General features: G+C 45.1%; 1 protein-coding gene across 2 annotated transcripts in view; it reads right to left on the minus strand.

The window, feature by feature from the left end:
* The window catches only part of LOC111840113 (collagen alpha-1(XV) chain), a 63,905-nt gene that overhangs the window by 15,696 nt on the left and 33,275 nt on the right, over positions 1 to 14,934 (minus strand). For both annotated transcript variants that reach the window (XM_023804598.2, XM_023804597.2), the window contains exons 5-26: positions 14,698 to 14,790; positions 12,137 to 12,284; positions 11,115 to 11,161; positions 10,856 to 11,029; positions 9,896 to 9,922; positions 8,665 to 8,727; positions 7,823 to 7,900; positions 7,583 to 7,645; positions 6,831 to 6,989; positions 4,228 to 4,281; positions 3,974 to 4,009; positions 3,715 to 3,840; positions 3,557 to 3,616; positions 3,263 to 3,298; positions 3,122 to 3,163; positions 2,579 to 2,641; positions 2,201 to 2,236; positions 2,021 to 2,104; positions 1,031 to 1,096; positions 592 to 654; positions 209 to 289; positions 79 to 114 (exon numbers count right to left, since the gene is read on the minus strand). In XM_023804598.2, coding sequence (XP_023660366.2) covers positions 79 to 114; positions 209 to 289; positions 592 to 654; positions 1,031 to 1,096; positions 2,021 to 2,104; positions 2,201 to 2,236; positions 2,579 to 2,641; positions 3,122 to 3,163; positions 3,263 to 3,298; positions 3,557 to 3,616; positions 3,715 to 3,840; positions 3,974 to 4,009; positions 4,228 to 4,281; positions 6,831 to 6,989; positions 7,583 to 7,645; positions 7,823 to 7,900; positions 8,665 to 8,727; positions 9,896 to 9,922; positions 10,856 to 11,029; positions 11,115 to 11,161; positions 12,137 to 12,284; positions 14,698 to 14,790 — 1,635 coding nt within the window. The remainder of the gene's footprint in view (positions 1 to 78; positions 115 to 208; positions 290 to 591; positions 655 to 1,030; positions 1,097 to 2,020; positions 2,105 to 2,200; positions 2,237 to 2,578; positions 2,642 to 3,121; positions 3,164 to 3,262; positions 3,299 to 3,556; positions 3,617 to 3,714; positions 3,841 to 3,973; positions 4,010 to 4,227; positions 4,282 to 6,830; positions 6,990 to 7,582; positions 7,646 to 7,822; positions 7,901 to 8,664; positions 8,728 to 9,895; positions 9,923 to 10,855; positions 11,030 to 11,114; positions 11,162 to 12,136; positions 12,285 to 14,697; positions 14,791 to 14,934) is intronic.

Raw genomic sequence — 14,934 nt, forward strand, 5'->3', positions numbered from 1 at the left:
CGGTGAAAACATTACTTTCCATAATCCTCCTTCAGGATTAAATAAGTGTCAATGTCTTTCCATAAAAACAAGTGTTACCATGATTCCTACAGCTCCAGACAAGCCACGTTCCCCCTAAAGAACCGAGAAAAACAGATATATGTCGTGAGCACAGGAGCACTCATTCAATCAACATCATGACCTTTGACCCTGGAAGCAAAACAGTGACCTTGACTCCTTTTGGCCCCAGTGGTCCTGTTATCAGTGAGCCCTCTGCAGTGATGATGAGGCCCGGCTCTCCTTTCTCACCCTGAACAGAGACTCAAAGCTTAGTGTCACCCAGCAGCACAGGTGGAGAATCTAAAATCCACCACAACTGAGCACAAAAGTAAGAATTAATTCTTAAAATGCCTGCTAATGGATTCCCTGTACGGCTTATAAAACACAAGTGAAGTGGGGTTTTTTTAACTGCTGAACAAGGCATTCTGCAGGAGGCAGGTTATATCTGGTCTCTAATTAAGAGTCCAGTTTCGTAGCTAAATGGAGCTGCCTATCCACAACCTCATTCCCACATCTCCGGTCCCACATCTCCGGTCCCACATCCTCCCTCACCTTAGGGCCAGCAGGTCCCGGGATCCCTGCACTTCCAGAGTCCCCTTTCGGTCCCTTCAGTCCCTGAGCACAGGTGGCAATTACAGATCAGGTCAAATAAATGAGGTGGAAAAAAATAAATCACTCTGATTAAAGCAACCAGTCACATGACGTGTGCTTGACTGTGATTAATACTGTGGTACTTATCCAGCCACAACGTACCAGGGACAAAACTAAAAGACTAAGATGAGGTCATTGCCATAATCAAGCCATGTTTCATGCAGATATTCTAAAGGCCAGCATCTGTAATCAGAGCACCGCCCAAGTTTACCAAGAATATAAAAACAAGCAAAATTTACATCAGGTGGAAATTAGCTTGTGTTCCAGCTTGCATGTTGTATTTGGGTGATGGATTAACAGAGAGCATTACACAGGGTATGAAGGGTTCACTTCTACTCACCTGAGAGCCCTGGGGTGCCAGCATCTCAGTGAAATTAAACAGCCCTTCGGTGTCATTGAGAAGGAGCTAGGAGAGCAGGGGAGGGGGGAGGCAATCAGGAAAATCATGGGGGCACCTGAACTGCTATTGTCTACAGCACCTACAATCACACAGAGGCGACCAGTCGTCTGTTGACTTTGCTGGTATTACATTAACTAGTCAGGTGACTGAAGGGGGATGTTCGTAACAGACTGAGGAAAACTGGTGAAAAACCTTGTTAGTCAGAAATATTAGTTGGACATTGAACTAAGATTCTTTTTAATAATATTACCTGAAAAAATATCTGAATATAGTGATGAAATGCTCAGAGTGTGAATATTACCCTGACTCAGTGTGCTAGTATAGCAGTGTGTCACTATAGCAGTGTATTAGTATAAGAGTGTCTATATAGTAATATGTTAATATAGCAGTGTGTTACTATAGCAGTCTGTCAATATAGTAGTGCCAATGCAGCAGTGTGTCAGTATAATAGTGTGTCAGTATAGCAGTGTGCCAGTACAGCAGTGTGTCAGTATAATAGTGTGTCAGTATACCAGTATGTCAATATAGCAGTGTATCAGTATAGCAGTGTGCCAGTATAGCAGTGTGTCAGTATAGCAGTGTGTCAGTATAATAGTGTGTCAGTATAGCAGTGTGCCAGTATAGCAGTGTATCAGTATACCAGTGTGCCAGTATAGCAGTGTGTCAGTATAGCAGTATGTCAGTATAATAGTGTGTCAGTATAGCAGTGTGCCAGTATAGCAGTGTGTCAGTATAGCAGTGTGTCAGTATAGCAGTGTGCCAGTATAGCAGTGTGTCAGTATAGCAGTGTGTCAGTATAATAGTGTGTCAGTATAGCAGTGTGCCAGTATAGCAGTGTGTCAGTATAGCAGTGTGCCAGTATAGCAGTGCACTAGCACTATCGCCAAAATACTATGCAAACATCTTTTGTAGTGAATGGTAGCCTCTTACTTCCTGAAGGTTAATGACGGATCCCGGAGGTCCAGGCGGCCCGGGAGGTCCAGTGATAGAGATCCCATCTGCACCGTGCTCCCCCTGGCAGAGAAAGGCACATCCATGATGACCAAGTTTGTTCGTAAGTCAAAGCGCCATGAGCAGAGCTGTAATGACAGTAATGACACTGGGGTGTACCTTTGGACCTGCATCACCTTTTTCTCCTTTTACTCCCTGTAGAGAAAAAAGCTGTATGAAGAAAGTGGACAGGGGCATCTCCTCAAATGTCCTAGTGATGGTCAAATGAAGCTTTATGAACTGTTCGCTGTATTTTCTGAACCCGCTAGATGGTGTTCAAAAAAGGTTCAAGGCATGCTCCAAAACAAATCAAGAGCACCATCTAGTGGGGTCAAAAAATATAGCAAATGGTTCATGGAGCTTCATTTGGCCATCACTACCTTTTCTTTAAAAAAAAAAAAACACTTTCATTTTGGTGTCACCTATGGTTAAGACCATGTTAAGAGCATTATTATTCACTTTGGGCCCCTCCCCTAAAGGGACATGCGGAGCACTCACCGGGGAGCCGGTTGACCCCGCAGGGCCGGGGAGGCCTTTTTGCCCAGGATCTCCAGGTGAGCCCTAGATGGTGAAAAGGCAAAGGGTGAAAAGATACCCACAACAGACAAATGAATAGAGGCCAGTGTGTTGTTGAGTAGGTTAAGGATATGTGCCCCTGCCAAGCTGGTGGGTTCAAATCCCATTGGTCACACACTAATCGTGTCACTGTTAAGCCCGTGGGCACCTGCTCCAGGGATGCTAATTGACCTTGATGATGACACTGATTTGCTCTCTGCAAGTTGAGTTGGATGAAAGCGACTTATAAATTCATTAATGTGACGTAAACTTAGCTAGGCATGCTTATCATCATCCTGCCTCTGACACTTGCTAATAAGGGAAAATCGATTGGGAAACGCGAGGTGCTTGGTGATGACTTAAAGTGAAGCCAGTCTTCGTTTTGATGACATCACTATAGCGACCATGTACTGCCTAGTCTTGCTAACTGTAACTGCTGGATATGTCAAACAGGATGGGTGGCAAAGGATCATGGGAGACCTATACCTTGGGCCCGATGCCAGGGACCCCATCGGCTCCATCCTTGCCCTGTGGGGAAGGAGTATGCATCACTACTGGCCATTTGGGACCACATTAGCTAGAGAACTGGACATAAAATCATGGTCCAGGGCTGTGAAAACACCCTACCTTAGGTCCTGGAAGACCCGGAGGACCAGGAAGACCCTGTAAGGATGGAAAGGGGAGTGGTTCAGGAGCATTGCTTGACCTCATGTTTCAGTCCACAGTTTATCTAACATAAACCCATGGATCCGGAGCCGGCCGCCTGAGGTAGGCCCTTCCGAAGATCGCGGCCAAAAAATTATTTCAAGCACACATGATTTTGCATGCCTGCAAACTGCCAGCCATTTCGATGTGGTGGAGAGCTGGCACGATCGGAATGGAGGGAGATACAGAGGAAGCCTTGAGGGGAGATCCTCTTACCGGTGGTCCTTTGGGTCCAGCTCCCTCAAACATGCCCAGAATTCCAGACCCCTCCAAGTCCTGCAAGAGCCAACACACCACAGAACACCTCAGAACAAGCTCAATGAGAAGGCAGGAAAGAAATCCAGCCTCTGTAAACAAGAGGAGGAAATTCACACCTGCAGATCTAAACCGAAGCCTCGTCCTGGTGGCCCAGGAGGCCCAGGGGGGCCCTGGAATCCAGCCGGACCCTCTGCTCCCATAGGTCCTGGAAGACCTGTTGCCCCAGGTTCTCCTGAATCACCCTGAGTAGCAAGAATCCAAAGGTCAGACCTTTTCCATCAAACTTGAAACACACATCCCTGATAATCAGGGCCATTTCACTTGAATAATGTCTTTGCAAAAACCACAGCTCTGAGTTAGTAAACTTGAAATTACTTTCGGTCCAGGAGGTCCAGTCAAGCCCTGGTCACCCTATTAAAGAGTGAGAGTGATATAATTGTTATTACCTCAGCAAAATCAACAACTCCAGCATCAAGTACTAGCGAGTCAAAACATAGAAATATGGCAAGAATATATTCTATATTCACGCTTCATTAATGGGGCAATTTCTGAAAGAAAATGATGAAAATCTACTTGGTTCATCTCTCCTACACATAGCCTGGTATATCCTTCACATCTGGAGGCTTTACCTTCTCGCCCTTCTGTCCTTCTGGCCCAGGTGCTCCATCCAGCCCAGGAGCCCCCTGAAAAAGCCAACCAGCAGCTTTAGAACTCCTTAGAAGGATCTAGAAGGTGAACAATACCTACAAATGCCTACGGATGCTCTGAGCTTATAATAATAGCTTCAATGTGCGTGTTTAACTGTTGGTAAAGAAAAAACAGTGAAATTATGTAAAATATGAATTATTTTCTGCTGCTAATGAACTTGCACTTATATATAAAGGTGAAAATGCAGTCAATCTGAAAAAGAGCAATGCAATAAATTCATTAAAAAGCTTTCCAGGTTGTCACACTTGGTTTTGTCACCAGCTGACAAACAAACAAGAAAAGCTAAGTATATGCAGTTGTGCCACTGTTTCATTTTTGCAAAGAGATCTGAGAAAATGTGTTTCTGCGAGTAACTAAAAGATTCCATCTGGATCGGGTTGAAAAGGCCGATTCCCTGTGACAGTCCTGAATGGGGTAGGAGGGTCAACCCCACAAACTCATACCAGGAGCCTGACACTCTCTGACAGCAGCACTCAGTAAAAATGAGACTTTGGAACCTGTGGTAATCTGTCAATTACTGCCCTGTCCAACCCAATGGGAGCCAACAGAGTAACCAATGAGAAGTGAGATCAACTAATCCATGGCTTGAAACACAAACCTAACTCATTGCGGGCTTATGCCCATCACTCCTGTAACTTTTGACTGGTGATAACATATTGCCTCAATTTATTAAGCACATCCTTCTGTTTCTATGGTTACATGATCACCTGAAGTTTAAAGTGACCACCTCCAAATTTTCGGGAAGGTACAACATTACTTTTGTAATGAGGCCAGTGTCTGTTTTCTTAGCTTCTGGTTAGTTGTCTATGGTCATTCGGTGGTAGATCCTAAGAACTCAACAACCGGAGTCAACTGTTAGTCTTCAGACACAGAATGCAGAATGGTACAGAAAGAAAGAAAGAAAGAAAGAAAGAAAGAAAAATTGGTGGAAGAAAAAAATCCTCTGAGGGTCCAAGGTCAACTGGCTGTCCAACCCACTGGGGCATGATGACATATTTTTATGGCAGGTTTAGTCACTGATGCTTCTTCCTTCCTTCCTTCCATCCATCCATCCATCCATCCATCTTCTAACCAATTACTCAATACAGGGTACTGGGGGAAGGGGAGGCAGGAGCACCACTGGTGGGCAGTGGTGTCTTAATGGTTAGGGAAGCACACTTGTAATTGAAAGATTGAAAGGTTTGAATTCCCGACCAGCAAGACACCACTGAGGTACCCTGAGCAAGGTCCCGTCCCCAAGCTTTGCTCCCCGGGTGCTGAATTAGCTGCCCCCTGCTATGTCACAAAGTCACATATGGGTTAAATGCAGAGGACACATTTCGCTGTTGTGCACTGTGTGCTGTGGTGTGTCAACCATAACCACTGATCACCAAATTCTAATTCTATCCCAGGCAGTATAGAGCATGAGGCAAGGGAACCTCCTAGGGTGTTCTCCCCTCCGGGGAGAACGTGTGAAGTCCTCAGGCAGAGCAGGAGGCAGAGCAGGAGCCCTAGGGCTGTGCGGTTTCTATAACACTGGTCCATGCAGTCAGGACAGGTGCTCGACCCTCTAGCTGATGCACAGGAGTCCTTGAGCGTGTTCTCGTTAACTCTGAGACGGCTTCCCCTGCATCCAGCACCGCAAGCTCGTGTGCGAAAACCTGCACCACAGATCCTTCCCGAGAGCTGCTAGCAGAAAAACAAGCGGCAGCCTCACCGCCGACATCACAAACACATCCAGACGACAGGATCCAGAGAGAAAACACTTCATTAACAGAGAGACGTGGGACTGATTGCTTATGGTCCACAGCTGGGCCCGCCAGCCTTTGGCCATCTGGGTATGCTTCACAGACACGAGCCAGTGAGGGGGAACCACACTCAGCGAGGAGCATTGGGGCCCAGGAATAAGAAGCCAGTAGGGGGCCGGAGAGACAGTGGGTCCCCTCTGATGTAACTGGTTCAGCGAGCTGATTTACTGGCTGCAACATGGAGCCCGAAATGAAACAGAAACCAGATTCTACCCCAATAACACGCTCTTCAGATAGAGATGGGCCCAGGCAACCTTCAAAAAAGCCAAACATGAAGTTCACGTACAATTATCGACATTCTGAAATATGTTCTTAATCAATTCGTTTATCAATTAATCAGTTTATGCACCTATAGCCTGTCCTGACTGACGGCTGATTTGCCAGAATCTCATTAAGTGTAGTCTGAGTGGTCATAAAATTAGGAAGCCACAAATGTTTAGTCATAAGACACAACATGGGTTTAACATGATCATGATCACCCATGTCATAGGCTAAGGGTGATTTTTTTGCAAAAAAGCACATCGATAGTAATATTATTTCAAGGTCTTCAGTCCCATAGTTTCCACATGAAGTATTTTGTTTACATGTATTGTACCTTGTATAATTTTTTTTTTAAATGTCTGATATGGGTGTGATTAGATGTCAGATTTCTATTTCCTGATTTTGGCGTCAGTATTTAACAAACCAACACTGGAAATAACTTATAAACAGATCAGGCTCATTTAGGAGGTACTTACAGGCTTCCCCATTTCGCCAGGCTTTCCATCTTCTCCTGCGGCCCCTAGAGGACCAAGAGGCCCCGTCTGAAGGCCCCCTGTAGAGGCAGAATCGTCTCTTGGCCCGGGAGGACCAGGCTTTCCTGGTGGGCCGGGGGGGCCTGGTAGACCAGGGGGGCCCTGAAAAGACAAAGAAAGGATGTTCAAAGCATCCAATCAGCTACAGGTTTGACACTGGTGGTGACAACAGTCCAGAACAAAGACATCATACTCAAATCCAGCAGGATGCCGCATGTGCTGGTTGCCACTCCAACTGTTAGCAATTAGCCAAGAAGAAACTAATAAGACCCACGCACAATTTTCTGAATATGCAACAAAACAGGTGCAGAGAATTCCTATTATTTTTAAATGATGAATCAGTATTAGTAATTAATACTATGATTAAAGATTAATCAAAGTAATTAAGTGAAATGTTGAAAATACACGATCCACACACACAGATTCTTTGAAATTTGAGTTTAAGAAACCTGAGCTAGACCATAACTGTGATCTTACACAAGACCGTAACATGGTTCATTAAGAAGCTATTCATTAAAAGCCTTGAAGTGTGAGTTCACAGAGACTACATTTCAAGACTTAATTTTTTCATTCCAGGACCTGTAAGAAACATACATAACATGCTTTTTTACAGAATTATTTTAAACAATTAAGATGAGATGTAAACAGATGAATCCTTAATAATAAAACAGAATTATGGCTATTGCCAGACTCACTCTGATAACTTCAGTGTCGCTGTCAAAGTCCTCGAACCCTGAGCCATAGCCTTCCACATCCCCCTGAAAATCAGCGCAGCTGCACGTTACACACTTTTTGCTCTAACGCGTCTTCGTTGACACTCCCTGCTTCACCTCACTGCATTCACAAAGCCGCATTTCATTCTGCCAGATGGGGGGCAGAGGTCACCCCAAACAAAATTTCAGGTACAATAAATAATTTGGTGGAGATGTACGCACCGAGAACTTGGGCCGGCTAGCCAGGCCTGGAGGTCCTGGCGGTCCAGGAGGACCTGGAAGACCCACACCGGGATCGCCCTATGGGAATCCAGAAAGAATAAACAACAATCAGATATAATCACGTTGACCTTTTCAAGGCTTGCAAGGTCAAGGAAGAAGAGTACAGAGGACACTAAATGCGAAACAGCAGCAGAATTTGCATTTCCAGAACATTCCCCATAACCTTTGCTTTAATAACATTTGTGCTGGTTCTAAAATGTCTGTGTTTTCCCTTTTGCTCATTCTGCCACAGATAAATGAATGACCTCATGTCACAAAAATAACCTACTCAAGTTATAAAGCTAAGGTTATAAAAAAATGATTTGGTCCTGTAGACCAGGTGCAGCCTTGATTAAATACAATTAGTACATGTAGATATCTCCTGAATACATTAGTTCTATGTTTTAATTTGAATGCTAAACTACATGCTAGCACACTTTTCTAAGCCATCTGTTTTGCTGCCGGAGTACCGTAACGTGACGTATAGCTATTTTGTTCTAAAAATACAAGCTTATTTTATTTGAACATATGAGTGTTTTCAATAAACACAACCGGTACTTATTATGGTCATTCTGCCTTTCCATTTCACTTGCCAATGCATTCTGGGAAATATTTCCTGTCGAGTGTAAAATCTATGCATGCTTCATTTCTTTGGTGGTTGAGTAATAGCAGACACGCACCTTTGAAGTGTACTGAACTGTCCCTACTATCAGCTGGCAGACAGTCCAGCACACTTGCTGAACATGCCGTAGAGTATATTAGTATGTCACAGAGGCATGTCCTATATAAATGAATGGTAATACCTTTTCTCCCTTGAGTCCAGGTTCTCCTGGAAGGCCAGGGAAGCCCTGAGGTCCCTCTTCACCCTGCATGCGAAGGGAACATAAAATGCTCAATTTAATAAAATGAAAAATCAATCCATGAGAAGTTGTAGCCTAAAACAAAAAACAGCTTTATTCTAGCTACTGCATCCCCCTTGGCTGGAATGTAGCTTTTGAGGATTTGTCGACAGCCTGCATTCCAGAAACGATAGTTAATTGTACGATAACTTTCAAAGCTACTATATAAATAAGCTGAATCATGTTAACTTGAATGCATGAGAGGACAGAAACAAAAATGCATTATTTTCTCCAGTGGGGGGGCACCACATGCAAAAAGGCAAGGCTGACTTAATACCATGTGGAGGGCTGTTGAGACACTGGTAAACGTAAATGCCTTGAACCCCAGGGGCAGCACAAAGTCTTTGGAAGTGAGTGGGGTTGTATGGTCGCCATTGCTCTTATTTCAACAAGTGTGCTCTCCACATACCGCCAGAGACGGCCACAGCCCTGGCTAATCGATCACAGAGGACTGCGGGAGCTCTGAGTCTCACTATAATGCGGAACAGAATGGCACGGAATACCCTGAAGGCAGCGGTGAGTTTGTGTTTGTATGCATCGTAGTGCGTGTGGCAGGTGACTGCGCTTCAGTTGCTGTAATTGGGAAATTAATGATGCCGGGGAGTGGTTTTGTTTTCATCTTTTCACGAAACATTTCCTCATAATTTCTTCCCATTACTGGCTCCGTTAGATGCTGCACGTTAGATGCTGGACAGGGGCTGGCTGACTCGGGGGGTAGGTGCAGAACGTGAGGGTCAGAGACGGAACACGAAGGGCTTCAGGCCAATTCGGGATTTACATTCTTGGTGACGTATAAGACATAACATCTCTCCCCTGCCTTTAAACATCCGCAGATTAGGAATGACAACACGTTGAAGGCCATCTGTAGAAAAAGCATCTGCAATGTGGCACAACTAAAGAATCTGAACTGGTAAATACCAGCTTTTCAACATGGAGAATCCAAGAAAGTAGAGGGGATTTCGTGACTATCAAGCGCACAGGTAATTCACACGGAGCACCTGACACCAGAAAGCCAGCGGAAGCCAATGGGAGGACTGGAGCTTGACAGATCTGCCCATATTTGGGTCTGTTTTCTCACCATACAAGCACTCATTAGAATGACTATAAATGTCAATTGCAGACAGACGGTGCTTACTGGCTTTCCATCTTTACCCCGGATACCCTGAAAAAGAAGAGAAAAAACGCATTACACCCTCTGGCAAGTCAATCATTTAGCCAGATGAACAACACTTCAGACTCAAGAATACTAATGTCCCTGGTTCATGTTTGAATGTATGAGCAGGGATCCAAATAAGATGGAGCTGAAGGGAAGAAAGACCTACAAAGTAAGTTCTGCAAATTCTGCCCTGTGATCCCATCAGCGCCTTGCATCCGGACTCCACTGGCAGGTGTCGCTATTCGTTTGTTGTGTCACCCAATTATGAATTATAACACATCTTCCGCACTACAGGAAACCACAGACTCAACCACAAGATGCACCATCGTCAACTACAATGGAAACTGAGCGAATCACCTGCCACGTTGAGATGAATATTAATCAGTTACACAGAAATATTGCTAATGATTTCTTCTCTTGTTTTCGATGAAAGCCACCAACGGGAACGTCGCCGAACAGATTTAGAAACAAAGGAGTCGAACGGGCCAAGCTATAGAGAGAGGACTGAGTGTTCTTAACAGGAAAAAAAGGGAGAGTGTACTGGCTAACTTTCACTGCTATTGTGTTCTCCTTTATCCAACCAATGAGGTGCTGCATTTCACTGTCCCCTCTCACAGTGCCAAAGTGACGGGAATTAGCCGCCACTTAATAAAAGCCCACTGAGGAATGTGATTTACAGAGGGACTGTGTTACTCCAGTCGCCACCCTGACTGTTCCCGTGGTGACACGGAACTGTGTTTTTTTCCTTTCCTGGAGTCAGTGGAAAGGCGTCATAAAACCTCACATTAAAGCGCGTCGCCCGAAGTCCAAATTGCCGGATTACAAGAGCCTTTGAAGCGAGCTGCGTTCCAGCGCGTGCCGAAAATCCCAAACTAAGCAGACGCGGGGGGCATGAAAGGGGCTTTTCGACCAGGTGCAGAAGAGGTGAACATAGCTCACTGGGAGTCCATCTTTCCCTGGTGTTCCTGGAGCTCCAGAGGGCCCTGGGGGTCCTTTCGGGCCCCTGGGACCCGGCTGGGCCTCTTGTTCTCCTGAAGGGCCCGATGGGCCCCTTGGTCCAGGTGGGCCAGCTACTCCTGGATCGCCCGGCTCCCCCTTGGGTCCTGGAGACATCTAGAGACCCACAGGAAACAGGTTCTACAAACCTGACAACCAAAAGAGCACATTCTCTCTGTCAAAGTGAAGACAGCCCACTCACAGTCTGGAATGTTTCTCTGTCCTCCACCTCCTCGGTATGACTTGACCCTGCAAAGGCACCCAACCGACATTGCTGGTGAGCAACTACACCAATAAATCCCATACACAGGGATGGCTGTAGACTGTGCTTGGCTGAATGCAATGGCTGAAATCTCCCTGGCCCCAAAACAGGTGCCTCAGCTGATTTAAGATTAAAAAAGGATATTGCGAATTCATGCCACATTAGTTTCTGGGGGAATCTGAGGCACTAAACTGTACTTATTCCTTTTATGGTAATGCTTTCTTCTTTAAGTGAACATTTATCACCAACCACAAGCTTTGTCTCCCCCTAGTGGCTCCAGTGGTATTTACCACTTCACCAATCATGAACCAAAACAAACCATAAATGTATACTACACATGCTCCTTGACATACGATGGGGTTGCGTTCTGATGAGCCCATCGAAAGCATAAAATACCGCAACTCAAATATAAATATGATGTGATAAATAAATAGCTAAATAAATAACTGCTGTCATTGAATAAGTAAATAAATCAAAAATAAACTGCTGTAACTAATTGAAAAGTAAACAAATGAAAACCAAAAAAAACACTGTACGATATGTTGTTAAACACTGTATGAGATGTTTATGCTTGTAATCGCTGGCTGTGTGGATTAGCCATCACCCGGCATCAGTAAAATGTAGCGTACAACATATCACTAGCATGCGAACATATATGAATTCAGAGTTTGGGACTCCTGAATGTGTATTGCTACTGAACCAAGTCAAAATAACATAAAGTAACGAGCATCCGTACGTGCTAATTATAAATAGCTTCAGCTCCACACCGCAGTGTCCTATCTGAGACATAACTTGTAACCTAGATCCTGTTCAAATGCAGTCTTGATTATAAAAGATAAATGATAATTTATTTTTAAACTTGTTATTTTTTGAGAGAGTTCGTTTGGCTTCATCTGTGGCAGCCTGCCCTGCCCCAGGACCTCCAGAGGACGCAGACAGCTGAGAGGGGTGCAGATTCTCACTTTGCGTGGTTGGCTCTGCAGTGGGGGTTGGCTGGACGGTGGTCTGCTCCTCGCTGGGGGTCGGCTGGCCAGAGTACTCAGTCACATCCTCATCATGGTAGGGCTCTGTTGGTGGGGCTGGGACTGGCGCACCCTGGCTGTTCTCTGACTAGAGAGGCAGACAAAAATAGTATCAAAATTATAGCGGAACTCTCCTCCATGTAAGGACATTTAAATAAACTAACATGGTTAGTGTGCCAGTTGACCTTTGACCCCCAGAGGATCTCTCCCCCACCAGTCCACCCGAAGAGGTTGTTGTTCCAGGGAGAATCCTAATACCAAGAACGTAAAGACCATACTTGTGGTCTTGGCAAGACCAGTCTCGCTATCTTGCCTTCCAAGAACGAACTTGAGGTGCAATGGATCATGGGACTGCTCTCATTTGGCAAGGAAGCAACTGATATATCCTACTGATGAGTACGGTCAAGTACTCATATTGAGATTCACCCCGTTTTCCAGCGTCTTCTGGCTTTTCTGCTTACACTGTGTACTGTGTCTGTTTACATACATATATCTAAAGCACTCTGAGGCACGTATGCTGGAGAGCGTGCTTCAGCTTATAAAAATAAGCTGAACTGAATTTAATTGAATATAGCATTTGCATATTTTAGCCCATGCAGCATGCATCAAATGGAGATACCATTTAAAGGCAAAAAATGACTGCATATTTCAGCCTGATTACTCATAGCTTTCCATGACCCTGTATTGGTTGAGTGGTTATGGAAGATGAATGGATGCGCACAGTTGTTTATATCAGTGTAAACATGTTTCCTGGGGAAGATGTTACTTGTTTAATAACAGGGCTGCTTAGTGTTATTACCAGGGACGTTAGAATGACTGACGTAAACGGGGAAAACAAAAGTGAAGCAAAGGTTACTTAAAAGTGAACTTCCGGTTGGTCTCCTGCAAGGGGCGCTACACAGCGACTGACTGCCCACTGAGTGCTCTTTGTTGCAGGGCTGCACATTCTCCCCCCATCTTGCTTTCCTATTTATGAGCTGTGGGACTCACACCCGCAAATAAAAGGGCAAATACCTGAGGTTCAATGTGGTGTTCAGGCCAAGCGAGCATTGCCAGTCAACTGAAGTGGTGCATGCTGGGAGCACATGTGACCGCCACCCACTGCTCCATGCTCAGAAGCCCATTGGTCAGAACACTTTACGACACACAAGGTCAGCTATAATGTAAATGGCTATTATCAACCTCTCTGTTATTCCTTACTAAATATATCTGATCTATGGTTCAGGCCAAGGCATAAGTGAATTAAGCGACTGCTTAAGGTCCAGTGACCACCTGGGGGCGCCCAATCTGATCAGCCTATCAGAATGGGATGGAAGAAGACAAATGACAAACTGGGTTAATCACATTTGCCTTAGGGCCCCGAAACGAGTTTGGCTGGGAGTTAACCGAACAATCCAGTTGCATTCATATGCATCAGTCGTTATGAATAAACGCATCGTGTACTAAATTATATAAGATACACACACTAATTCGCTAGTGAGGGATGGGCTTTTATGGATGCAGTGTGTCAGTCCAACACTGCATCTATCACAATGGCCGATGCTGTAATGCAGAAAGACCTGGTGCTGTCTATCTGCACTAAATTCAAGTCTCATGCAGCTGATGACATGTGGCACTTCGAAAAGCATTTAGAAAACACTGCACTGAGCCAGAAAGGGGTGCTAGACAGAGTATCACTGACCAGCATCTGTGTGAATAAATCAGGAGCTTTTCTGCAGGCTCCAGGTCCATAAGTCTCCTGCTCACCTTCTTAACAGATTCTGGCCCCACATTTGACCGGTAAACATCCAGAAATGCGTACAGCAGTTCTTGAATGTTATATTTTTTTCCTCCATTTGGGGCAATTTGCAGTTCGGAACATTAACCAAACGAGAGCAGTCATCAGGACAACCTTAACATGCAGTTCAGAGGAGAGCTTCCTAAAAGGCATGCTGATGATAATGTGTGAGGGATGACCATTATTAGTCCAAGTGTTTAGTGCAGATAGCTGTGTGTTTTTGACCCTGTGGGGGCCAAAACCAGTGTACGACTGAGCATCTAATGTGGGTCTTTGCAAGGGTCCAGGTCAGCTTTGGTGCCATGATCCCACCCTCATGGCCAGATGATGGGAGATGTTTCAAAGTAAACTTGGTTTTAGGGCCAAATGTCCAAGCCTCTTAATAGAAAATACAAAACAGTTTAACAAGATCCATATGGCGAGGGTAAATAATAGCTTCTAATCTGTGGTGTACACAGCACTAAGATACTAAGCACAGGGTCCAGATACCAGAGTATGTAGTTCACCAGCTGCTTTCCAGGACAGGAAATGTAGACCTTCATACAAAGTCCAAAGGCATCATGGACCTCTACAAGTGGCAGGTCTCCACGGTCCCAGCTGCTAGCAGACCCACAAAGCTTTGAAACTCGGAATCTAGAAGGACTCATAAATTCCAAAAAATTTTCCATGGCCTAATCTGTCCAGGAACGTTCTCCAGATTTTTCCTCTTATGGCACTCACTCACCCAAGCGTACTCCCGTTCTTCGACCTGCTTCTTCAGCTCATCCGGCACCTCCCTGGAGTCTGTGACGTCATCCCCGCTCCCGTCACCCGATGCCTGCAAGAAGAGCACGTGCCTCAGCCTCGTGGCCTGTTATCCCCCTTTTTTTTCCTCGAGACGGTCACCGGGTGACATTCGGACATCGCTCTCATTTAGCTTCTCTACGTCAAGCGCGTCTCCTGGGGGAAAAAATTCTCCTGA

The sequence above is a fragment of the Paramormyrops kingsleyae genome, chromosome 15 (assembly GCF_048594095.1).
Source record: "Paramormyrops kingsleyae isolate MSU_618 chromosome 15, PKINGS_0.4, whole genome shotgun sequence".
NCBI lineage: Eukaryota > Metazoa > Chordata > Actinopteri > Osteoglossiformes > Mormyridae > Paramormyrops > Paramormyrops kingsleyae.